This window comes from Oncorhynchus masou, chromosome 3 (genome assembly GCF_036934945.1).
Source record: "Oncorhynchus masou masou isolate Uvic2021 chromosome 3, UVic_Omas_1.1, whole genome shotgun sequence".
Taxonomy (NCBI): Eukaryota; Metazoa; Chordata; class Actinopteri; order Salmoniformes; family Salmonidae; genus Oncorhynchus; species Oncorhynchus masou.
In genome coordinates, this window is record NC_088214.1 from 10,620,221 (window position 1) to 10,647,644 (window position 27,424).

Consider the following 27,424-nt stretch of genomic DNA (forward strand, 5'->3'; position numbering starts at 1 on the left):
TATCAAAATACACATTTTAATTCCAAAGTCTTCAACATTCAAGATCCATAATTAGTTATATTAAAAAAAACTGTGACATTCACCCAGATAAATAATAGCTCCCTTTCCAAGATATAATCCTACAAGTCACACAGAAAAAGGCTAGTCTACAAGATGCATTTAAAACACAACTTCAAATACAGATTTCTAAAAAGGCACTTCTTTAAATGTCAATACAATGTGTACATATTTGGAAAAAAAGTGAGTATTGATTTTAATGATTGTCATAACCACAGTTTTCAGTAACCTCAATGTACATCGACGAGCAAGAGGGATGGGTGATCATACAGTATCAATATACATTTGATAATAGCTCAATCAATGTCTCCTACCAATTTATTGGTCATCATGTTATTGTCCTATTTGCAGAAACAAGATACATTTCACTGCACTTCCCTACTTAAAAACACTCCCTGCCTGCCTCAGGACACAGATTCAGACACATCATTCTAGAACTCCTAACTCCATGGTTTTGTACAGTAGTAAGACTTCCAGGTCTGTAATCGTCCAGATTCCTTCTGGTGTGTGTAGATCCAGTGTTAGAATGCAGGCTTGCTCATGTATTCCTCCATGGTCTAGAGTGGAGAGACAGATGAAACGTGAGATCTCCAGATCAACAAGCCTTGTCCTAATGCGATGAATATTCATAGCCACACCTACATAACATCTAACCATAGAGGTAGAATGATTGTCAGTCTAATTGGATGCATCTTACATCCGTGGAGACATAGGAGCGTAAACCGCCAACACAATGTAGACTACTCTGCTACGAACACAATCACAATCATTCACTTCTAACCTTTCGGTCCACATTCAAGGCCATCCAAGCTCCAGACCAAAATCACTGTTGTCAATCTCAGCCTATAGCAATGATGATGAAGATTAAAATGAGTGTGATGATGCAACAATGTCAGATAGCATGCACGTGCATCAAACTAGATCAAACAAGTTTGTTTTATTCCCCCGAAGCAAGAAGATGGTGTGAAACCAGGGCCACGCAGAGTGGGACTCTGGCTTTGTGCGTCTATAGCGCCACCGAGAGCTGAGGATAAACGGACAATACAGAAAACAGACATACTGCCAACGCTCAGACTTACAGCAACTGAAGAATAAAGGAAATAGAAGTATAATCTCCATCAGTCTCTGTTTCTGAGATAGGAGGAAAAGAGAGAAGAGGAGAGAAAAAGAGAAGGAGAGAAAAAAGAGAAGAGGAGAGAAAAGGAGAGGAGAGAAAAGAGGAGAGAAGAAGAGAGAAAAGAGAAGAGAGAGAAAGGAGAGAGAGGAGAGGAGAGAAAAGAGAGAGAAGAGAGAAGAGGAGAGAAAAGAGAGAGGAGAGAGAAGAGAGAAGAGAGAAGAGAGAAGAGAGAAGAGAGAGAGAAGAGAAGAGAGGAGAGAGAAGAGAGGAGAGAGAAGAGAGGAGAGAGAAGAGAGGAGAGGAGAGAGAGGAGAAAGAAGAGGAGAGAGAGGAGAGAGGAGAGAGAAGAGAAGAGAGAGAGAGAGAGAGAGAGAGAGGAGAGAGAAGAGGGAAAGAAGAGAGGAGAGAAGAGAGGAGAGAAAAGAGGAGAGAGAAGAGGAGAGAGAAGAGGAGAGAAGAAAGAGAAAAAGAGAGAGAAGAGAGAGAAAGAGGAGAGAAAAGAGGAGAGAAAAGAGGAGAGAAGAGAAGAGAGAGGAGAGAGAGAATAGACAGAACAGGTCCATGAGTATTGGCACCAGTTAATATGGTTGATGAAGGGAAGCCTGTTAGCAGAGATTGACAGGAGAGCTCACCAGGAAGTCAGTTAGCTGCTGCACTACACATTCTCAACCCATGCTGAAACAGTAACACTTTTTCAACAGTCCACTTTCACCTGGTATTACTAAGGAATTATAGGGTAAAATGGCTACTTTAGAGTACCTACTATAAATAATTCATTAAAATTGGTAACTACTTGTTACAAAATGGTATAGCTATGCGTGTGTGTTCAATCTCCAATAAACAAGTGGTTAATTATAGCTAATTAGTATGTAATTACATATGTAAATATAAGATAAATATCAGACCGCAACATAGTCTCAGCTAAGGTCGGAGGCAGAAATTCTGATCCTAGATCAGAGACAGAATTCTGATCCTAGATCAGAGACAGAATTCTGATCCTAGATCAGATCGGAGGCAGAAATACTGATCCTAGATCAGAGACAGAATTCTGATCCTAGATCAGAGACAGAATTCTGATCTTAGATCAGATCGGAGGCAGAAATACTGATCCTAGATCAGATCTGAGACAGAATTCTGATCCTAGATCAGTCCCTACTGGGCAGGTTCTATTCTGAGCGTGGCGTTTCTCTCACCTCCTGAAGCATGTCCGAGGCCTCGACGGAGCGGGCCACCACTAGTTTGGAAGTCTCCTGTACCTCTCCCCCTAATAGAAACTCATCCAGGATGAAGTAGGCCTTTTCAAAGTTAAAGATAATGTCCAGCTCACACACCTGCATGGGTAAGAGAGGAGGAAATCACCCAATGTTCAAAAGGTACTGTCCAGTCTAGCAGGAATCATTTTACTGTGTTAAATCATATCTACTACACAGGCATTGCAGTTTCAGTCTAAGTTTGGGAAGAAATAGGTTGAAAGACAATGGAAGGAAATATGTGAGAGAAAGACAGAAAGACATAGTGAGAGAGAATGAGAGATCGACTGAAGTAAAGAGAGCTGGGTGACAGAAGAGAAAGGTCGTCCCTGACGTACGTTGCCAAAGTACTTGTCCAACAGCTCCACATAGCGATGCAGCATCTCCAAGGCCAGAAGTTCATTCTCCTCAGCATCCAGACCACAGCAGAAATACAGACTGGCATACCTACCATGAGAGAGTAGTGGGGGGTAACAGGGCAATACAGCATAACAGTTAGAGAGTGGTGGGGGGTAACAGGGCAATACAGCATAACAGTTAGAGAGTAGTGGGGGGGTAACAGGGCAATACAGCATAACAGTTAGAGAGTGGTGGGGGGTAACAGGGCAATACAACATAACAGTTAGAGAGTGGTGGGGGGTAACAGGGCAATACAACATAACAGTTAGAGAGTGGTGGGGGGTAACAGGGCAATACAGCATAACAGTTAGAGAGTGGTGGGGGGTAACAGGGCAATACAGCATAACAGTTAGAGAGTGGTGGGGGTAACAGGGCAATACAGCATAACAGTTAGAGAGTGGTGGGGGGTAACAGGACAATACAACATAACAGTTAGAGAGTGGTGGTGGGGGGTAACAGGGCAACAGTTAGAGAGTGGTGGGGGGTAACAGGGCAATACAGCATAACAGTTAGAGAGTGGTGGGGGTAACAGGGCAATACAGCATAACAGTTAGAGAGTGGTGGGGGGTAACAGGGCAATACAGCATAACAGTTAGAGAGTGGTGGGGGTAACAGGGCAATACAGCATAACAGTTAGAGAGTGGTGGGGGTAACAGGGCAATACAACATAACAGTTAGAGAGTGGTGGGGGGTAACAGGGCAATACAACATAACAGTTAGAGAGTGGTGGGGGGTAACAGGACAATACAACATAACAGTTAGAGAGTGGTGGGGGTAACAGGGCAATACAGCATAACAGTTAGAGAGTGGTGGGGGTAACAGGGCAATACAGCATAACAGTTAGAGAGTGGTGGGGGTAACAGGGCAAAACAGCATAACAGTTAGAGAGTGGTGGGGGGTAACAGGACAATACAGCATAACAGTTAGAGAGTGGTGGGGGGTAACAGGGCAATACAGCATAACAGTTAGAGAGTGGTGGGGGGTAACAGGGCAATAGAGCATAACAGTTAGAGAGTGGTGGGGGTAACAGGGCAAAACAGCATAACAGTTAGAGAGTGGTGGGGGTAACAGGACAATACAGCATAACAGTTAGAGAGTAGTGGGGGGTAACAGGGCAATACAACATAACAGTTAGAGAGTGGTGGGGGGTAACAGGGCAAAACAACGTAACAGTTAGAGAGTGGTGGTGGGGGGTAACAGGGCAATACAGCATAACAGTTAGAGAGTGGTGGTGGTGGGGGGGGGGTAACAGGGCAATACAACATAACAGTTAGAGAGTGGTGGTGGGGGTAACAGGGCAATACAGCATAACAGTTAGAGAGTGGTGGTGGGGGATAACAGGGCAATACAACATAACAGTTAGAGAGTGGTGGAGGGTAACAGGGCAATAAAGCATAACAGTTAGAGAGTGGTGGTGGGGGTAACAGGGCAATACAACATAACAGTTAGAGAGTGGTGGGGGGGGGGTAACAGGGCAATACAACATAACAGTTAGAGAGTGGTGGGGGGGTAACAGGGCAATACAACATAACAGTTAGAGAGTGGTGGGGGGTAACAGGGCAATACAGCATAACAGTTAGAGAGTGGTGGGGGGGTAACAGGAAAATACAGCATAACAGTTAGAGAGTGGTGGGGGGTAACAGGGCAATACAGCATAACAGTTAGAGAGTGGTGGGGGTAACAGGACAATACAGCATAACAGTTAGAGAGTGGTGGGGGGTAACAGGGCAATACAGCATAACAGTTAGAGAGTGGTGGGGGGGTTAACAGGGCAATACAGCATAACAGTTAGAGAGTGGTGGTGGGGGTAACAGGGCAATACAGCATAACAGTTAGAGAGTGGTGGTGGTGGGGAGGGGGTAACAGGGCAATACAACATAACAGTTAGAGAGTGGTGGTGGGGGTAACAGGACAATACAACATAACAGTTAGAGAGTGGTGGTGGGTGGGGGGGGTAACAGGGCAATACAACATAACAGTTAGAGAGTGGTGGTGGGGGTAACAGGGCAATACAACATAACAGTTAGAGAGTGGTGGGGGGTAACAGGACAATACAGCATAACAGTTAGAGAGTGGTGGGGGTAACAGGACAATACAGCATAACAGTTAGAGAGTGGTGGTGGGGGGTAACAGGACAATACAGCATAACAGTTAGAGAGTGGTGGGGGGGTAACAGGGCAATACAACATAACAGTTAGAGAGTGGTGGGGGGTAACAGGACAATACAGCATAACAGTTAGAGAGTGGTGGGGGTAACAGGACAATACAGCATAACAGTTAGAGAGTGGTGGGGGGTAACAGGACAATACAGCATAACAGTTAGAGAGTGGTGGTGGGGGGTAACAGGGCAATACAACATAACAGTTAGAGAGTGGTGGTGGGGGTAACAGGGCAATACAACATAACAGTTAGAGAGTGGTGGTGGGGGTAACAGGACAATAAAGCATCACAGTTAGAGATTGGTGGTGGGGGGTAACAGGGCAATACAACATTACAGTTAGAGAGTGGTGGTGGGGGGGGGTGACAGGGCAATACAACATAACAGTTAGAGAGTGGTGGGGGGGGTAACAGGGACAATACAGCATAACAGTTAGAGAGTGGTGGGGGGGGTAACAGGCCAATACAACATTACAGTTAGAGAGTGGTGGGGGTAACAGGGCAATACAGCATTACAGTTAGAGAGTGGTGGTGGTGGGGGGTAACAGGGCAACACAGCATTACAGTTATAGAGTGGTGGGGGGGGTAACAGGGCAAACAACATAACAGATAGAGAGTGGTGGTGGGGGGTAACAGGGCAATACAACATAACAGTTAGAGAGTGGTGGGGGGTAACAGGGCAATACAGCATAACAGTTAGAGAGTGGTGGGGGGTAACAGGACAATACAGCATAACAGTTAGAGAGTGGGGGGGGTAAAAGGACAATACAGCATAACAGTTAGAGAGTGGTGGGGGGTAACAGGACAATACAGCATAACAGTTAGAGAGTGGTGGTGGGGGGGTAACAGGGCAATACAGCATAACAGTTAGAGAGTGGTGGTGGGGGTAACAGGACAATACAGCATAACAGTTAGAGAGTGGTGGTGGTGGGGGGGGGGTAACAGGGCAATACAACATAACAGTTAGAGAGTGGTGGTGGGGGGTAACAGGACAATAAAGCATCACAGTTAGAGAGTGGTGGTGGTGGGGGGGGGGTAACAGGGCAATACAACATAACAGTTAGAGAGTGGTGGGGGGTAACAGGGCAATAAACATAACAGTTAGAGATTGGTGGTGGTGGGGGGGGGGTAACAGGGCAATACAACATAACAGTTAGAGAGTGGTGGTGGTGGGGGTGGGTAACAGGGCAATACAGCATAACAGTTAGAGAGTGGTGGGGGGTAACAGGGCAATACAGCATAACAGTTAGAGAGTGGTGGGGGGTAACAGGACAATACAGCATAACAGTTAGAGAGTGGTGGGGGGTAACAGGACAATACAACATAACAGTTAGAGAGTGGTGGGGGGTAACAGGGCAATACAACATAACAGTTAGAGAGTGGTGGTGGGTAACAGGGCAATACAACATAACAGTTAGAGAGTAGTGGGGGGTAACAGGGCAATACAACATAACAGTTAGAGAGTAGTGGTGGGGGGTAACAGGGCAATACAACATAACAGTTAGAGAGTGGTGGGGGGTAACAGGGCAATACAGCATAACAGTTAGAGAGTGGTGGGGGGTAACAGGGCAATACAGCATAACAGTTAGAGAGTGGTGGGGGGTAACAGGACAATACAGCATAACAGTTAGAGAGTGGTGGGGGGGTAACAGGGCAATACAGCATAACAGTTAGAGAGTGGTGGGGGTAACAGGGCAATACAGCATAACAGTTAGAGAGTGGTGGGGGGTAACAGGGCAATACAGCATAACAGTTAGAGAGTGGTGGGGGGTAACAGGACAATACAGCATAACAGTTAGAGAGTGGTGGGGGGTAACAGGACAATACAGCATAACAGTTAGAGAGTGGTGGGGGGTAACAGGGCAATACAGCATAACAGTTAGAGAGTGGTGGTGGTGGGGGGGGTAACAGGGCAATACAACATAACAGTTAGAGAGTGGTGGGGGGTAACAGGGCAAACAGCATAACAGTTAGAGAGTGGTGGGGGTAACAGGGCAATACAGCATAACAGTTAGAGAGTGGTGGGGGTAACAGGGCAATACAACATAACAGTTAGAGAGTGGTGGGGGTAACAGGGCAAAACAACATAACAGTTAGAGAGTGGTGGGGGTAACAGGGCAATACAGCATAACAGTTAGAGAGTGGTGGTGGTGGGGGGGGGGTAACAGGGCAATACAACATAACAGTTAGAGAGTGGTGGTGGGGGTAACAGGGCAATACAGCATAACAGTTAGAGAGTGGTGGTGGGGGATAACAGGGCAATACAGCATAACAGTTAGAGAGTGGTGGGGGGTAACAGGGCAATACAGCATAACAGTTAGAGAGTGGTGGTGGGGGGTAACAGGGCAATACAACATAACAGTTAGAGAGTGGTGGTGGTGGGGGGGGGGTAACAGTGCAATACAACATAACAGTTAGAGAGTGGTGGTGGGGGGTAACAGGGCAATACAACATAACAGTTAGAGAGTGGTGGTGGGGGTAACAGGTCAATACAACATAACAGTTAGAGAGTGGTGGTGGGGGGTAACAGGGCAATACAGCATAACAGTTAGAGAGTGGTGGGGGGTAACAGGGCAATACAACATAACAGTTAGAGAGTGGGTGGGGGGTAACAGGACAATACAGCATAACAGTTAGAGAGTGGTGGGGGTAACAGGGCAATACAGCATAACAGTTAGAGAGTGGTGGTGGGGGGGGTAACAGGGCAATACAACATAACAGTTAGAGAGTGGTGGTGGGGGGTAACAGGGCAATACAACATAACAGTTAGAGAGTGGTGGTGGTGGGGGGGGGTAACAGGGCAATACAACATAACAGTTAGAGAGTGGTGGGGGGGGTAACAGGACAATACAGCATAACAGTTAGAGAGTGGTGGTGGGTGGGGGGGGGGGGGGTAACAGGGCAATACAACATAACAGTTAGAGAGTGGTGGTGGGGGTAACAGGGCAATACAACATAACAGTTAGAGAGTGGTGGGGGGTAACAGGACAATACAGCATAACAGTTAGAGAGTGGTGGGGGTAACAGGACAATACAGCATAACAGTTAGAGAGTGGTGGTGGTGGGGGGGTAACAGGACAATACAACATAACAGTTAGAGAGTGGTGGGGGGGTAACAGGGCAATACAACATAACAGTTAGAGAGTGGTGGTGGGGGGGGGGGTAACAGGACAATACAACATAACAGTTAGAGAGTGGTGGGGGGTAACAGGACAATACAGCATAACAGTTAGAGAGTGGTGGGGGGTAACAGGACAATACAGCATAACAGTTAGAGAGTGGTGGTGGGGGGTTAACAGGGCAATACAACATAACAGTTAGAGAGTGGTGGTGGTGGGGGTAACAGGGCAATACAACATAACAGTTAGAGAGTGGTGGTGGGGGGTAACAGGACAATAAAGCATCACAGTTAGAGATTTGGTGGTGGGGGGTAACAGGGCAATACAACATTACAGTTAGAGAGTGGTGGTGGTGGGGGTGACAGGGCAATACAGCATAACAGTAAGAGAGTGGTGGTGGTGGTGGGGGGGGGGTAACAGGGCAATACAGCATATCAGTTAGAGAGTGGTGGGGGTAACAGGCCAATACAACATTACAGTTAGAGAGTGGTGGGGGGGGGGGGTAACAGGGCAATACAGCATTACAGTTAGAGAGTGGTGGTGGTGGGGGGGTAACAGGGCAACACAGCATTACAGTTAGAGAGTGGTGGTGGGGGGGGGTAACAGGGCAATACAACATTACAGTTAGAGAGTGGTGGTGGGGGGTAACAGGGCAATACAGCATAACAGTTAGAGAGTGGTGGGGGGTAACAGGGCAATACAGCATAACAGTTAGAGAGTGGTGGGGGGTAACAGGACAATACAGCATAACAGTTAGAGAGTGGTGGGGGGTAAAAGGACAATACAGCATAACAGTTAGAGAGTGGTGGGGGGTAACAGGACAATACAGCATAACAGTTAGAGAGTGGTGGGGGGGGGTAACAGGGCAATACAACATAACAGTTAGAGAGTGGTGGTGGGGGGTAACAGGACAATACAGCATAACAGTTAGAGAGTGGTGGTGGGGGGGGTAACAGGGCAATACAACATAACAGTTAGAGAGTGGTGGTGGGGGGTAACAGGACAATAAAGCATCACAGTTAGAGAGTGGTGGTGGTGGGGGGGGGGGGTAACAGGGCAATACAACATAACAGTTAGAGAGTGGTGGTGGGGGGTAACAGGGCAATAAAGCATCACAGTTAGAGATTGGTGGTGGTGGGGGGGGGGGGGGGTAACAGGGCAATACAACATTACAGTTAGAGAGTGGTGGTGGTGGGGGGGGTAACAGGGCAATACAGCATTACAGCTAGAGAGTGGTGGTGGGGGGATAACAGGGCAGTACAACATAACAGTTAGAGAGTGGTGGGGGGGTAACAGGACAATACAGCATAACAGTTAGAGAGTGGTGGGGGGTAACAGGACAATACAGCATAACAGTTAGAGAGTGGTGGGGGGTAACAGGGCAATACAGCATAACAGTTAGAGAGTGGTGGTGGGGCGGGGATAACAGGGCAATACAACATAACAGTTAGAGAGTGGTGGTGGGGGGTAACAGGGCAATACAACATAACAGTTAGAGAGTCGTGGTGGGGGGTAACAGTGCAATACAACATAACAGTTAGAGAGTGGTGGTGGGGGTAACAGGGCAATACAACATAACAGTTAGAGAGTGGTGGTGGTGGGGGGGGGGTAACAGGGCAATACAACATAACAGTTAGAGAGTGGTGGTGGTGGGGGGTAACAGGGCAATACAACATAACAGTTATAGAGTGGTGGTGGGGGGTAACAGGACAATACAGCATAACAGTTAGAGTGGTGGTGGTGGGGGGGTAACAGGGCAATACAGCATTACAGTTAGAGAGTGGTGTGGTGGGGGGGGGGGGGGGGGGTAACAGGGCAATACAACATAACAGTAAGAGAGTGGTGGGGGGTAACAGGGCAATACAGCATAACAGTTAGAGAGTGGTGGGGGGGGGGGGGGTAACAGGGCAATACAACATTACAGTTAGAGAGTGGTGGGGGGGGTAACAGGGCAATACAACATAACAGTTAGAGAGTGGTGGTGGGGGTAACAGGACAATACAGCATAACAGTTAGAGAGTGGTGGTGGTGGGGGTAACAGGGCAATAAAGCATCACAGTTAGAGATTGGTGGTGGTGGTGGGTGGGTAACAGGGCAATACAACATTACAGTTAGAGAGTGGTGGTGGTGGGGGTGGGTAACAGGGCAATACAGCAGTACAGTTAGAGAGTGGTGGTGGGGGGGGGGGTGACAGGGCAATACAACATAACAGTAAGAGAGTGGTGGTGGTGGTGGGGGGGTAACAGGGCAATACAGCATTACAGTTAGAGTGGTGGTGGGGGGGGGTAACAGGGCAATACAGCATTACAGTTAGAGAGTGGTGGTGGTGGGGGGGGTAACAGGGCAATACAACATTACAGCTAGAGAGTGGTGGTGGGGGGGATAACAGGGCAATACAACATAACATTTAGAGAGTGGTGTTGGGGGTAACAGGACAATACAACATAACAGTTAGAGAGTGGTGGGGGGTAACAGGACAATACAGCATAACAGTTAGAGAGTGGTGGGGGGGGGTAACAGGGCAATACAACATAACAGTTAGAGAGTGGTGGTGGGGGTAACAGGACAATACAGCATAACAGTTAGAGAGTGGTGGTGGTGGGGGGTAACAGGGCAATACAACATAACAGTTAGAGAGTGGTGGTGGGGGGGGTAACAGGGCAATAAAGCATCACAGTTAGAGATTGGTGGTGGTGGGGGGGGTAACAGGGCAATACAACATTACAGTTAGAGAGTGGTGGTGGTGGGGGTGGGTAACAGGGCAATACAGCATTACAATTAGAGAGTGGTGGTGGTGGGGTGGGGTAACAGGGCAATACAGCATTACAATTAGAGAGTGGTGGTGGTGGGGTGGGGTAACAGAGCAATACAACATAACAATTAGAGAGTGGTGGTGGTGCGGGGCGTAACAGGGCAATACAGCATTACAATTAGAGAGTGGTGGGGGTAACAGAGCAATACAGCATTACAATTAGAGAGTGGTGGTGGTGGGGTGGGGTAACAGAGCAATACAACATAACAATTAGAGAGTGGTGCGGGGGTAACAGGGCAATACAGCATTACAATTAGAGAGTGGTGGGGGTAACAGAGCAATACAGCATTACAATTAGAGAGTGGTGGTGGTGGGGGGGGGGTAACAGAGCAATACAGCATTACAATTAGAGAGTGGTGGTGGTGGGGGGGGGTAACAGAGCAATACAACATTACAGTCAGAGATTGTGGGGGGGAAGGGGGTAATAGGGCTGGGGTCATTTAATATGAAGAAGAGGAAACCACTTGAATACTTAGATTTTGACATGCAACCTGAGATAAATAGTAAGCAAATAGAGTTCTCCTCTTCACTTCCTCCCCTCCCCACTTCTCTTAGACAATTTTCAGGTCTTTCCTCCCTCTCCTCCCCTCCTCACCTCTTGTAAACGATCTGCAGGTCTCACCTCCCCCTCCTCACCTCTTGTAAACGATCTTCAGGTCTTTCCTCCCTCTCCTCCCCTCCTCACCTCTTGTAAACGATCTTCAGGTCTTACCTCCCCCTCCTCACCTCTTGTAAACGATCTTCAGGTCTTACTTTCCCCTCCTCACCTCTTGTAAACGATCTTCAGGTCTTACCTCCCCCTCCTCACCTCTTGTAAACGATCTTCAGGTCTTACCTTCCCCCTCCTCACCTCTTGTAAACGATCTTCAGGTCTTACCTCCCCCTCCTCACCTCTTGTAAATGATCTTCAGGTCTTTCCTCCCTCTCCTCCCCTCCTCCCCTCTTGTAAACGATCTTCAGGTCTTTCCTCCCTCTCGTCCCCTCCTCACCTCTTGTAAACGATCTTCAGGTCTCACCTCCCCCTCCTCACCTCTTGTAAACGATCTTCAGGTCTTACCTCCCCCTCCTCACCTCTTGTAAACGATCTTCAGGTCTTACCTCCCCCTCCTCACCTCTTGTAAACGATCTTCAGGTCTTACCTCCCCCTCCTCACCTCTTGTAAACGATCTTCAGGTCTTTCCTCCCTCTCCTCCCCTCCTCCCCTCTTGTAAACGATCTTCAGGTCTCACCTCCCCCTCCTCCCCTCTTGTAAACGATCTTCAGGTCTTTCCTCCCTCTCCTCCCCTCCTCCGCTCTTGTAAACAATCTTCAGGTCTTTCCTCCCCCTCGTCCCCTCCTCACCTCTTGTAAACGATCTTCAGGTCTTACCTCCCCCTCCTCACCTCTTGTAAACGATCTTCAGGTCTTACCTTCCCCCTCCTCACCTCTTGTAAACGATCTTCAGGTCTTACCTTCCCCCTCCTCACCTCTTGTAAACGATCTTCAGGTCTTACCTCCCCCTCCTCACCTCTTGTAAACGATCTTCAGGTCTTTCCTCCCTCTCCTCCCCTCCTCCCCTCTTGTAAACGATCTTCAGGTCTTTCCTCCCTCTCGTCCCCTCCTCACCTCTTGTAAACGATCTTCAGGTCTCACCTCCCCCTCCTCACCTCTTCAGGTCTTACCTCCCCCTCCTCACCTCTTGTAAACGATCTTCAGGAAACCTCTTGTAAACGATCTTCAGGTCTCACCTCCCCCTCCTCCTCTTGTAAACGATCTTCAGGTCTTTCCTCCCTCTCCTCCCCTCCTCCCCTCTTGTAAACGATCTTCAGGTCTCCTCCCCCTCCTCACCTCTTGTAAACGATCTTCAGGTCTTACCTCCCCCTCCTCTCACCTCCCCCTCCTCACCTCTTGTAAACGATCTTCAGGTCTTCACCTCTTGTAAACGATCTTCAGGTCCCTCCCCTCCTCCCCTCTTGTAAACGATCTTCAGGTCTTTCCTCCTCTCGTCCCCTCCTCACCTCTTGTAAACGATCTTCAGGTCTCACCTCCCCCTCCTCACCTCTTGTAAACGATCTTCAGGTCCCCTCCTCACCTCTTGTAAACGATCTTCAGGTCTCACCTCCCCCTCCTCACCTCTTGTAAACGATCTTCAGGTCTTCTTTCCTCACCTTAAACCTCTTCAGGTCTTACCTCCTCCACCTCTTGTAAACGATCTTCAGGTCTCACCTCCCCCCTCCTCCTCCCCTCTTGTAAACGATCTTCAGGTCTTTCCCCCGATCTTCAGGTCTTTCCTCCCTCTCCTCCCCTCCTCCCCTCTTGTAAACGATCTTCAGGTCTTACCTCCCCCTCCTCCCTTCCTCACCTCTTGTAGACGATCTTCAGGTCTTTCCAGTGCATGAAGTTGCAGGAGCGTGGTTTCCGTGCCAACACCATGGTGGTCATGTCCCTGGTGATCTTCTTCTTCTCTCGCTCGGGGATGGGCGTGAACCACTTCTGGAGACGGAGCTTGCCCTGGCGACTGAAGAGGAGCAGGAAACGCATCTGAAAGGGTGAGATGGGTTAGGAGAGGACATGCTGAGAGGAGAGAAAAATATAGGGCAGAACGCTGGGTTCCAATATTTATCTTTCAAACCTTCATTCAGGTAGTTGGGTGAAAACCCTGGAATGAGTAGGTGTGTCCAAACTGTTGACTGGTACTGTACACAGTTGAAGTCAGAAGTTTACATACACCTTAGCCAAATACATTTAAACTCAGGATTAAATGTCAGGAATTGTGAAAAACTAGTAGAAATTCTATGTCTTAGGTCAGTTAGGATCCCCACTTTATTTTAAGATTGTGAAATGTCAGAATAATAGTAGAGAGAATTATTTATTTCAGCTTTTATTTGTTTCATCACATTTCCAGTGGGTCAGAAGTTTACATACACTCAATTAGTATTTGGTAGCCTTCCACAATAAGTTGGGTGAATTTTGGCCCATTCCTCCTGACAGAGCTGGTGTAACTGAGTCAGGTTTGTAGGCCTCCTTGCTCGCACACACTTTTTCAGTTCTGCCAACAGACTTTCTATAAGATTGATGTCAGGGCTTTGTGATGGCCATTTCAATACCTTTACTTTGTTGTCCTTAAGCCGTTTTGCCACAACTTTGGAAGTATGCTTGGGGTCATTGTCCATTTGGAAGACCCATTTGCGACCAAGCTTTAATTTCCTGACTGATGTCTTGAGATGTTGCTTCAATATATCCACGTAATTTTCCTTCCTCATGTTGCCATCTATTTTGTGACGTGCGACTCCCTCCTGCAGCAAAGCACCCCCACAACATGATGCTGCCACCCCCATGCTTCACGGTTGGGATGGTGTTCTTCGGCTTGCGAGCCTCCCCCTTTTTCCTCCAAACATAACGATGGTCATTATGGCCAAACAATTCTAGTTTTGTTTCATCGGACCAGAGGACATTTCTCCAAAAAGTACGATCTTTGTCCCCATGTGCAGTTGCAAACTGTAGTCTGGCTTTTTTATGGCGGTTTTGGAGCAGTGGCTTCTTCCTTGCTGAGCGGCCTTTCAGGTTATGTCGATATAGGACTCGTTTAACTGTGGATATAGATACTTTGTACCTGTTTCCTCCAGCAAGGTCATTTGGTGTTGTTCTGGGATTGATTTGCACTTTTCGCACCAATGTACGTTCATCTCTAGGAGAAATCGCCTTTCTGAGCGGTATGACGGCTGCGTGGTTCCATGGTGTTTATACTTGCGTACTATTGTTTGTACAGATGAATGTGGTACCTTCAGGCGCTTGGAAATTCCTCCCAAGGATGAACCAGACTTGTTTTTTAACTGAGGTCTTGGCTGATTTCTTTTGATTTTCCCATGATGTCAAGCAAAGAGGCACTGAGTTTGAAGGTTGGCCTTGAAATACATCCACAGGTACACCTCCAATTGACTCAAAGTATGTCAATTAGCCCATCAGAAGCTTCTAAAGCATGACATAAATTTTCTCAAATTTTCCAAGCTGTTTAAAGGCACAGTCAACTTAGTGTATGTAAACTTCTGACCCACTGTAATTGTGATAGAGTGAAGTATAAGTGAAATCATCTGTCTGTAAACAATTGTTGGAAAAATGACTTGTGTCATGGTCAAAGTAGATGTCCTAACCGACAAACTATAGTTTGATAACAAGAAATTTGTGGAGTGGTTGAAAAACAAGTATTAATGACTCCAACCTAAGTGTATGTAAACTTTTGACTTCAACTGTTTAGTACTGTATATAGTACCAGCGTGGACACATCTACTCATTCAAAGGTTTTTCTTTATTTTGATTGTGATTACAGTGACAGTGTTTTTGTCATCGGATTACATGTAAACTGATGAGATGTAATCATTACTCCCCTGTACCCAACCTCTTTCATTTAGTAACACTGTTTTGCTTCCAAGAGAACTCAAGAGACGTGCTAGTGCTGTTTAGAGAGTGTGTTTCCTTGCTTTGTTCAGCTGGATGTCCAATTTGATATTCATTAGAACTAAGCCAATGGGGCCAAGGGATCTCTGGTTTCATCTTCCTGCTATTGTTGACTTCAGAGGACCGCAGCTGACTGGAATAACTGGACAAGCTTTCTCTGGGGACATGTATTGTTGTCAACTGTTAAACTGAGCCGGCGACGCCAGCAAAGCCATACAGAATACACAACATAGAAATGAATTAACTTAACATAAATGTGTTTCCTTCTTAACCTTGCACTGCAGATGTGTATAGATGTTAAAGAATGGCAGCAAAGCCATTGATATTTCAGGGACTTGAGGCATCGTTGGTCTGACAGTAGGACAGAGGTTAGGATATATAAATAACATAGGATTAGAAGTTCTGCAATTAAAACGTTATACCTTTCTAAATTTAGGGAGAAGTACGGTGCATTCAGAAAGTATATACACCCCTTGATTTTTTCCCACATCTTGTTGTGTTACAGCCTGAAATGAAAATGGATCAAATTGAGACTGTGTGTCACAATATACCCCAACATGTCAAAGCGGAATTATGTTTTTAGAAACTTAAACAAATGTATTAAACATGTACATCTAAGTATTGAACCCATTTGTTATGGCAAGTCTAAATATGCTGAACAAGTCACATAATAAGTTGCATGGACTCTATAATAGTGTAACATGTTTTTTCAATGACTACCTCATCTCTGTACACGACACATGTATCTGTAAGGGCCCTCTGTTGAGCAGTGAATTTACAACACAGATTCAACCCCAAAGACCAGGGAGGTTTTCCAATGCCTCACAAAGATGGGCACCTATTGGTAGATGGGTCAAAATAAATCAAACATTGAATATGGCTTTGTGCATGGTGAAGTTATTAATTACACTTTGGATGGTGTATCAATACACCCAGTCACCACAAAGATAAAGATCAAATCAAATTTTATTTGCATCAGATCAAAGTGGAGCTATATACATGGAGTACCAGATCACTCTGGAGCTATATACAGGGAGTACCAGGTCAATGTGGAGCTATATACAGGGTGTACCAGTACCAGATCACTGTGGAGCTATATACAGAGAGTACCAGATCGATATAGAACTATATACAGGGAGTACCAGTACCAGATCAAAGTGGAGCTATATACAGGGTGTACCTGATCACTGTGGAGCTATATACAGGGTGTACCAGTACCAGATCACTGTGGAGCTATATACAGAGAGTACCAGATCGATATAGAACTATATACAGGGAGTACCAGTACCAGATCAATGTGGAGCTATATTCAGGGTGTACCAGTACTAGATGTTTCCGGTTCCGGGTTGGAGCGAGCGGTCGCATCTACACTTCGGTCCGCAGGTAGTATAACTTTTCATTACATTTCATTATATTTCATTATAGTACAACGGTTTGATTTGTCTAATCTTAGCAACTTCTTCTTAGCTAGCTACATAGCCGTCTTTGTATCAAAGATAATTGCGTAATTATCGTATTTCGTCGTCCTAACGTATCTGCCCAGCAGCTAGCTAACGTCCACTAGCACTGTAGAAACTATTACACTCAACGACTCGATTAGTGTAGTGTTAGCTAGCTACATAGTTGTCTTTGCTGTCTTCGTATCCAAGGTAATTGTGTAGTTTAGAGTGTGTAGACTTAGAGTGATTATCTTAATTTACCGAGGTTAGCTAGCCAGCTACTTGTCGTCCTTAACGTAGGAGTTACTGCTAGCTAGCTAGCCAACAGCTAGCCAACGTCTTCCGATTTGAACTTCAACAACCCGGTCAACATTCCGCATCGCTCCACAGGTAGTATCACATTTTCATTTCACTTCATTACAGTACAACGGTTTGATTTGTTTGATCGTAGCTAGCTAGCTACATAGCCGTCTTTGTATCTAAGACAATTGTGTAGTCTGGAGCGATTTTCTAGGTTAGCTAGCCAGCTATTGTCGTTCTTTTAACGTAACGTTACGTAATCAACACTGCTAGCTAGCCAGCTAGCCCCGAATAGCAGCACTGTAGAAACTATTACACTCGACGGAACGACTTGATTAGTGTAGTGTCAACAACGTAGCCACTGCCAGCTAGCCTACTCCAGCAGTACTGTATCATTTCAATCATTTTAGTCAATAAGATTCTTGCTACATAAGCTTAACGTTCTGAACATTCGATAAGTGTAGTCCACTTGTCATTCCAATCTCCTTTGCATTAGCGTAGCCTCTTCTGTAGCCTGTCAACTATGTGTCTATGTATCCCTGTTCTCTCCTCTCTGCACAGACCATACAAACGCTCCACACCGCGTAGCCACCCTAATCTGGTGGTCCCAGCGGACGACCCACGTGGAGTTCCAGGTCTCCGGTAGCCTCTGGAACTGCCAATCTGCGGCCAACAAGGCAGAGTTCATCTCAGCCTATGCCTCCCTCCAGTCCCTCGACTTCTTGGCACTGACGGAAACATGGATCACCACAGACAACACTGCTACTCCTACTGCTCTCTCTTCGTCCGCCCACGTGTTCTCGCACACCCCGAGAGCTTCTGGTCAGTGGGGTGGTGGCACCGGGATCCTCATCTCTCCCAAGTGGTCATTCTCTCTTTCTCCCCTTACCCATCTGTCTATCGCCTCCTTTGAATTCCATGCTGTCACAGTTACCAGCCCTTTCAAGCTTAACATCCTTATCATTTATCGCCCTCCAGGTTCCCTCGGAGAGTTCATCAATGAGCTTGATGCCTTGATAAGCTCCTTTCCTGAGGACGGCTCACCTCTCACAGTCCTGGGCGACTTTAACCTCCCCACGTCTACCTTTGACTCATTCCTCTCTGCCTCCTTCTTTCCACTCCTCTCCTCTTTTGACCTCACCCTCTCACCTTCCCCCTACTCACAAGGCAGGCAATACGCTCGACCTCATCTTTACTAGATGCTGTTCTTCCACTAACCTCATTGCAACTCCCTCCAAGTCTCCGACCACTACCTTGTATCCTTTTCCCTCTCGCTCTCATCCAACACTTCCCACACTGCCCCTACTCGGATGGTATCGCACCGTCCCAACCTTCGCTCTCTCTCCCCCGCTACTCTCTCCTCTTCCATCCTATCATCTCTTCCCTCTGCTCATACCTTCTCCAACCTATCTCCTGATTCTGCCTCCTCAACCCTCCTCTCTTCCCTTTCTGCATCCTTTGACTCTCTATGTCCCCTATCCTCCAGGCCGGCTCGGTCCTCCCCTCCCGCTCCGTGGCTCGACGACTCATTGCGAGCTCACAGAACAGTGCTCCGGGCAGCCGAGCGGAAATGGAGGAAAACTCGCCTCCCTGCGGACCTGGCATCCTTTCACTCCCTCCTCTCTACATTTTCCTCCTCTGTCTCTGCTGCTAAAGCCACTTTCTTCCACTCTAAATTCCAAGCATCTGCCTCTAACCCTAGGAAGCTCTTTGCCACCTTCTCCTCCCTCCTGAATCCTCCTCCCCCTCCCCCCCTCCTCCCTCTCTGCAGATGACTTCGTCAACCATTTTGAAAAGAAGGTCGACGACATCCGATCCTCGTTTGCTAAGTCAAACGACACCGCTGGTTCTGATCACACTGCCCTACCCTGTGCTCTGACCTCTTTCTCCCCTCTCTCTCCAGATGAAATCTGCAAGCTTCTTGTGACGGCCGGCCGCCCAACAACCTGCCCGCTTGACCCTATCCCCTCCTCTCTTCTCCAGACCATTTCCGGAGACCTTCTCCCTTACCTCACCTCGCTCATCAACTCATCCCTGACCGCGGGCTACGTCCCTTCCGTCTTCAAGAGAGCGAGAGTTGCACCCCTTCTGAAAAAACCTACACTCGATCCCTCCGATGTCAACAACTACAGACCAGTATCCCTTCTTTCTTTTCTCTCCAAAACTCTTGAACGTGCCGTCCTTGGCCAGCTCTCCCACTATCTCTCTCAGAATGACATTCTTGATCCAAATCAGTCAGGTTTCAAGACTAGTCATTCAACTGAGACTGCTCTTCTCTGTATCACGGAGGCGCTCCGCACTGCTAAAGCTAACTCTCTCTCCTCTGCTCTCATCCTTCTAGACCTATCGGCTGCCTTCGACACTGTGAACCATCAGATCCTCCTCTCCACCCTCTCCGAGTTGGGCATCTCCGGTGCGGCCCACGCTTGGATTGCGTCCTACCTGACAGGTCGCTCCTACCAGGTGGCGTGGCGAGAATCTGTCTCCTCGCCACGCGCTCTCACCACTGGTGTCCCCCAGGGCTCTGTTCTAGGCCCTCTCCTATTCTCGCTATACACCAAGTCACTTGGCTCTGTCATAACCTCACATGGTCTCTCCTATCATTGCTATGCAGACGACACACAATTAATCTTCTCCTTTCCCCCTTCTGATGACCAGGTGGCGAATCGCATCTCTGCATGTCTGGCAGACATATCAGTGTGGATGACGGATCACCACCTCAAGCTGAACCTCGGCAAGACGGAGCTGCTCTTCCTCCCGGGGAAGGACTGCCCGTTCCATGATCTCGCCATCACGGTTGACAACTCCATTGTGTCCTCCTCCCAGAGCGCTAAGAACCTTGGCGTGATCCTGGACAACACCCTGTCGTTCTCAACTAACATCAAGGCGGTGGCCCGTTCCTGTAGGTTCATGCTCTACAACATCCGCAGAGTACGACCCTGCCTCACACAGGAAGCGGCGCAGGTCCTAATCCAGGCACTTGTCATCTCCCGTCTGGATTACTGCAACTCGCTGTTGGCTGGGCTCCCTGCCTGTGCCATTAAACCCCTACAACTCATCCAGAACGCCGCAGCCCGTCTGGTGTTCAACCTTCCCAAGTTCTCTCACGTCACCCCGCTCCTCCGCTCTCTCCACTGGCTTCCAGTTGAAGCTCGCATCCGCTACAAGACCATGGTGCTTGCCTACGGAGCTGTGAGGGGAACGGCACCGCAGTACCTCCAGGCTCTGATCAGGCCCTACACCCAAACAAGGGCACTGCGTTCATCCACTTCTGGCCTGCTCGCCTCCCTACCACTGAGGAAGTACAGTTCCCGCTCAGCCCAGTCAAAACTGTTCGCTGCTCTGGCCCCCAATGGTGGAACAAACTCCCTCACGACGCCAGGACAGCGGAGTCAATCACCACCTTCCGGAGACACCTGAAACCCCACCTCTTCAAGGAATACCTAGGATAGGATAAAGCAATCCTTCTCACCCCCCTTAAATGATTTAGATGCACTATTGTAAAGTGGCTGTTCCACTGATGTCAGAAGGTGAATTCACCAATTTGTAAGTCGCTCTGGATAAGAGCGTCTGCTAAATGACTTAAATGTAGATCAATGTGGAGCTATATAAACTCAGTGCCTCTTTGCTTGACATCATGGGAAAATCTAAAGAAATTAGCCAAGACCTCAGACAAAAAATTGTAGACCTCCACAACTCTGGTTCATCCTTGGGAGCAATTTCCAAACGCCTGAAGGTACCACGTTCATCTGTACAAACAATAGTACGCAAGTATAAACACCATGGAACCACGCAGCCGTCATACCGCTTAGGAAGGAGATGCGTTCTGTCTCCTAGAGATGAACGTACTTTGGTGCGAAAAGTGCAAATCAATCCCAGAAAAACAGCAACAACAGGACCTTGTGAAGATGCTGGAGGAAAAAGGTACAAAAGTATCTATATCCACAGTAAAACGAGTCCTATATCGACATGACCTTAAAGGCCACTCAGCAAAGAAGAAGCCACAAATCCGCCATAAAAAAGCCAGACTACCATTTGCAACTGCACATGGGGTCAAAGATCATACTTTTTGGAAAAATGCGCTCTGGTCTGATGAAACAAAAACAGAACTGTTTGGCCATAATGACCATCATTATGTTCGGAGTAAAAAGGGGGATGCTTGCAAGCCGAAGAACACCATCCCAACCGTGAAGCACGGGGGTGGCAGCATCATGTTGTGGGGGTGCTTTGCTGCAAGAGGGACTGGTGCACTTCACAAAATAGATGGCAACATGAGGATGGAAAATTACGAGGATATATTGATATATTGAAGTCAGGAAGTTAAAGCTTGGTCACAAATGGGTCTTCCAAATGGACAATGGCCCCAAGCATACTTCCAAAGTTGTGGCAAAGTGGCTTAAGGACAACAAAGTCAAAGTATTGGAGTGGCCATCACAATGCCCTGACTTCAATCACATAGAAAATTTGTGGGCAGAACTGAAAAAGCGTGTGCGAGCAAGGAGGCCTACAAACCTGACTCAGTTACACCAGCTCTGTCAGGAGGAATGGGCCAAAATTCACCAAATTTATTGTGGGAAGCTTGTGTAAGGCTACCTGAAACCTTTGACCCAAGTCAAACAATTTAAAGGCAATGCTCCAAATACTAATTGAATGTATGTACATTTCGGACCCACTGGGAATGTGATGAAATAAATAAAAGCAAAACTAAATCATTCTCTCTACTATTATTCTGACATTTCACAATCTTAAAATAAAGTGTTGATCCTAATTAACCTAAAACAGGGAATTTTTACTAGGATTAAATGTCAGGAATTGTGAAAAACTGAGTTTAAATGTATTTGGCTAAGGTGTATGTAAACTTCCGACTTCAAATGTATATACAGGTGCCATGACGTTGGCCTGGGGGTAGGTTTATGACAGTCATAAATACCTCTTCCCCCCTTTTTCCTCTCTCTACCCTACTGACGTTACATTTGCAAAACCCTTGGTTAACATAGAGATTCTGGGAACGTCAGAATGTGGGGGGAAATGAACTATATTCTGGTAATCCGACCAATTGAACATATGCGGTGGTACTTAATGAATATGATGTCAGTTCGGTTGTCATCTGAGACATTCTCATCAATGATAAGATGACAAACTCTACAGTGGAAAGTCTACACATCAGAGTTATCGGATTCACATGGAATTGTTGTTCAATTTAAATGTTTGAATATGAAATCATTTGTGATGGGATGAAATGTGATTTTAGCTTCTAAAATGTGAGATTTGGGTTTTCATAAGGTTCGGGCTCTGCTCAATCAGTGGCCCGCCTCTGTGAAGGGACATGGGTTATAAAACTTTTCAAACACGCCCTCCTCTCCCTTCCTATATAAAGCCTTGATGACAATATAACCTCCTCTTCCAAGGATGTGAGGACGACGGTCCGATGTCAAAATGGTTCAGATAATAACTACAGAACGAAGCCAACTTCAGCGTGAGCTTTGGTTGCGAATGGTATGAACTTTGAACTCTTATTCACTACAGAAGTGATACCTCCTAGCCGTTTAGTTAGCAACAGCAGCTACAAACGAGGGTTAGGAAGGAACAGACAGAGTATCCCGTCTATCACACAACAACGTTACTACAACGTATGCAATTGACCACCAGAGACTTTCTTCAAAGGACAAAGGACTCGGTTTGGCAACACGGCCTTCCATCTACCACCAACCTACCGAAGTGCAGCTCAGAGTAAATATTTATTGCATTTTCCTTTTCCAAATAGGCGGTAATTTAGAATGCATAAGATACTGTATTTACGATAGCACAGCTTCTTCCTTAGGTTCTCAGTCTTCCCGCTCTTTCACTCAAACCCAGCCCTTTTCCTTTGTGTAACAAGCTGTCATATCTGTTCCGCCCGCTAGGGACGTTTTGCTTTATGATGTAATTTGTAATCAAGTTATGATATAATTATGTGTATGTGTAATTCTGTGTGATTAGTTAGGTATTTAGTAAATAAATAATTAAACCCAATTTTGTATTGCTGATTCAACTTGTTAGCCAGGGTTCGTGAAGTTAACCAAGAATTTACAACTTTCAGATGAGACTGAATTAAGGTGACGATTAATTTTGACTGCTATTGATGTAAAATATTAGTAGGTCTTTAAGAATTTATTTGGAAAATAACAGCTCTATAAATATTATTTTGTGGTGCCCGACTCTCTAGTTAATTACATTTACATGATTAGCTCAATCAGGTAATATTAATTACTGAGAAATTATTTTATAGAATAGTATGTCATATCACTTAATCTGGCGTAGCCAAAGACACGACACAGGGAATACCAGCACCAGTTCACTGTGGAGCTATATACAGGAAGTATCAGATAAATGTAAAGCTATATACAGGAAGTTTTAGTACCAGATCACTATGGAGCTATATACAGGGAGTACCAGTACCAGATCAATGTGGAGCTATATACAGGGAGTACCAGATCAATGTGGAGCTATATACAGGGAGTACCAGATCAATGTGGAGCTATATACAGGGAGTACCAGATCAATGTGGAGCTATATACAGGGAGAACCAGATCAATGTGGAGCTATATACAGGGAGAACCAGGACCAGATCAATGTGGAGCTATATACAGGGAGAACCAGATCAATGTGGAGCTTCAGTGGGGCAAAAAGGTATTTAGTCAGCCACCAATTGTGCAATTTCTCCCACTTAAAAAGATGAGAGGCCTGTAATTTTCATCATTGGTACACTTCAACTATGACAGACAAAATGAGAAAAAAAAATCCATAAAATCACATTATAGGATTTTAATGAATTTATTTTCAAATTATGGTGGAAAATAAGTATTTGGTCAATAACAAAAGTTTATCTCAATACTTTGTTATATACCCTTTGTTTTCTGTAAGTCTTCACAAGGTTTTCAAACACTGTTGCTGGTATTTTGGCCCATTCCTCCATGCAGATCTCCTCGAGAGCATTGATGTTTTGGGGCTGTTGCTGGGCAACACGGACTTTCACCTCCCTCCAAAGATTTTCTATGGGGTTGAGATCTGGAGACTGGCTAGGCCACTCCAGGACCTTGAAATGCTTCTTACGAAGCCACTCCTTTGTTGCGCGGGGGGTGTGTTTGGGATCATTGTCATGCTGAAAGACCCAGCCACGTTTCATCTTCAATGCCCTTGCTGATGGAAGGAGGTTTTCACTCAAAATCTCACAATACATGACCCCATTCATTCTTTCCTTTACACAGATCAGTTGTCCTGCTCCCTATGCAGAAAAACAGCCCCAAAGCATGATGTTTCCACCCCCATGCTTCGCAGTAGGTATGGTGTTCTTTGGATGCAACTCAGCATTCTTTGTCCTCCAAACACGACGATTTGAGTTTTTACCAAAAAGTCCTATTTTGGTTTTATCTGACCATATGACATTCTCCCAATCTTCTTCTGGATTATCCAAATGCTCTCTAGCAAACTTCAGACGGGCTTGGACATGTACTGGCTTAAGCCGGGGGACATGTCTGGAACTGCAGGATCCTTTGACAGCTCTTTGGTCTTGGTCATAGTGGAATTTGGAGTGTGACTGTTTGAGGTTGTGGACAGGTGTCTTTTATACTGATAACAAGTCCAAACAGGTGCCATTAATACAGGTAACGAGTGGAGGACAGAGGAGCCTCTTAAAGAAGAAGTTACAGGTCTGTGAGAGCCAGAAATCTTGCTTGTTTTGTAGGTGACCAAATACTTATTTTCCACCATAATTTGCAAATAAATTCATTAAAAATCCTACAATGTCCTTTTCTGGATTTTTTTGCTCATTTTGTCTGTCACAGTTGAAGTGTACCTATGATGGAAATTACAGGCCTCTCTCATCTTTTTAAGTGGGAGAAAATGCCCAAATGGTGGCTGACTAAATACTTTTTTGCCCCACTGTATACTGTTTCCTATACTATTCTATAGTATCTCATTCACTTAATAATGCATATCTTGCATTAATCATCTTATATGCATATACTGTTTCCTATATCTTAGTCCGTTCCGCTCTGACATCGCTCATCCAAATGTATATATTCTTAATTCATTCCTACTTAGATTTGTGTGTATATGTTGGGTAATTTGTTAGATATTACTTGTTAGATTGTACTGCTCTGTCAGAGCTAGAAGCACAAGCATTTAGCGACACCGGCAATAACATCTGCAAATCACGTGTATGTGACCAATAAAATTAGATTTGGATTAATGGCTGTGATAGGAGAAAACTGAGGATGAATCAACAACATTATAGTTACTCCACAAAACTAACCTAAATGACAGAGTGAAAAGAAGGAAGCCTGTACAGAATAAACATATTCCAAAACATGCCTCCTGTTTACAATAAGGAACTAAAAAATTTCAACTGAAGAAAAATTGCAAAAAAGTAACTTTATGCCCTGAATACAAATCATTATGTTATTCAACACAACACACCACTGAGTACCAATTCATATTTCAAGCATGGTGGTGGCTGCATCATGCTTGTCAGTGGCAAGGACTAGGGAGTTTTTTTGTTTGTTGATAAAAATAAAACAGAATATAGCGCAAGCAAAATCCCAGCAGAAAACTTGGTTCAGCCTGCTTTCCACCAGACACTGGGAGACACATTCATCATTTAGCAGGACAGTAACCTAAAACACAAGGACAAATATACACTGGAGTTGCTTACCGAAATAACATTGGCCTAGTTATGACTTAAATCGGCTTGAAAATCTATGGCAAGACTTGAAAATGGCTGTCTGGCAATGATCAACAACCAATGTGATTTTTTTTGTACAATCTAGGTGTGCAAAACTCTCAGAGTTATCCAGAAAGAACCATAGCTGTAATCACTGCAGAATGTGATTCTAACATGTATTGACTCAGGGGTGTGTTACTTATGTAAATGAGGTTTTTCCATATTTAATTATCAATACATTTACTAAAATGTCTAAAAACATGTTTTCACTTTGTCATTATGGAGTATTGTGTGTAGATGGGTGAGAGAAAAAAAAGATTTAATCCATTTTGAATTCAGGCTGTAACACAACAAATTTGGAATAAGTCAATGGGGTATGAATAGTTTATGAAAACACTACTTACAGTTATTGAAAGGATGAGGCAGTCCCAAATAGGCTATGACGCCTAAACTGTATAAACATATCCCAGGTTGCCACTGTCACCGGGGCTGTGCAGAGTCACCTGCCAAGCGACAAGTGACGGAATATGTTCCACAGGAGGGAAATACCCCTAACTTCCGACTGTCCCTTCCGCAGAAATACTGTAGTTTACCCATTCAACGCCCATCAAACATTTAGAATAAACGATGTATGTATAATCAATATATTTATAGTGTATAGAGAGGGCAAACTATAAATAACAAATATACAGTTGAAACTGACTCAGAAATCCTAAACAAACACCTGGCAGCTAATATACAGGTACAGTCTAGTGACTGTCAGAATAGTCTGACTCAATACTAAATTAGAACAGCGCGTCATGCACCGGAAAAAAACGAAAACCAACACTAACTCACCACTTTGAGGATTTTTTGGGGATCGTTTTTAGTAAATAAAAGTTAGTAAAATAGTTTCACCTCGCACAGCGTGTCTGACAACTGAAAGCGCGCATATCTGTCGTTGTTCCTCCAGAACGCTCGCTGACCTCGGGGCTGAACGGGTACAACTCCTCCCTTCTGGAGCCTGTGGGGATTAGCCACTACGTCACCAGCCCTCTTTTTCTGGATTGGATGTGAGCTTTACACCTGTTCAATGCTGTACCGGAGGTGGTTACTGTACCAGGCTAGGCCTATTAGCAAACTGATGCAAAATTAGCTCAATTAAAAGTGTTAAAAAAAGCATTGCCAGTGTGGCTACTGAGTGGGAGGCTAAAGGTTATTAAGCAGTTTTGCTTCGTTGTTTTAGCCTTCATAAACTGTTCATGTGCAGGCGTTCCCCAAGACATTAAAAATGTAGCCTAAAGAATCAATGAATGAACGTGTCACCTGACATGGTGTTTCAGAGAACTGTGCACCTCTTGTTCTTTGAAAAGACTTGAGGGGGCAGCACTACACAAAACAAATGAACTAGTAGGCACGCTGCTTTTTTTCCTGTCGCGTTTTGCCTGGCCACAACTCAGCTGGTTTTAGAGAGCAAAAGCCAGTGTTGCCAACTCCTCAGTAAGGAAAGTAGCTATTGGCTGTCCTAAAAGTCGCTCGAAGTCGCTAAATGACGTCACACTGAATGTCGCTAAATTGGCAACGCTGAGCAGAACACTTGAACGTGAGAAGACGTGTCTTTCTATTGCAATATCGTCTGGTTTCTCAAAGGAATTCACAA

The 27,424-nt window shown here is 45.8% G+C and overlaps 1 protein-coding gene across 4 annotated transcripts; it reads right to left on the minus strand.

Annotated features, from left to right (window-relative positions):
• Nucleotides 1–26,789, minus strand: LOC135509881 (AP-1 complex subunit sigma-3-like). 4 transcript variants are annotated; one of them, XM_064930719.1, is made up of 7 exons: nt 26,623–26,783; nt 26,190–26,288; nt 13,253–13,431; nt 2,763–2,871; nt 2,368–2,505; nt 1,137–1,188; nt 1–614 (listed from the first exon to the last, which is right to left on the minus strand). In XM_064930719.1, exons 3-7 carry the CDS (start codon nt 13,429–13,431, stop codon nt 484–486), a joined length of 609 nt encoding a protein of 202 aa, XP_064786791.1. In that variant the 5' UTR covers nt 26,190–26,288; nt 26,623–26,783; the 3' UTR covers nt 1–483. The 4 variants fall into 4 exon arrangements, with proteins under 4 accessions (XP_064786791.1, XP_064786798.1, XP_064786785.1 ...); XM_064930726.1 differs by lacking the exon at nt 26,190–26,288 and having other exon boundaries at nt 26,683–26,789; XM_064930713.1 differs by lacking the exon at nt 26,190–26,288 and having other exon boundaries at nt 26,623–26,782.
• Between the last annotated feature and the right edge of the window lie 635 nt (nt 26,790–27,424).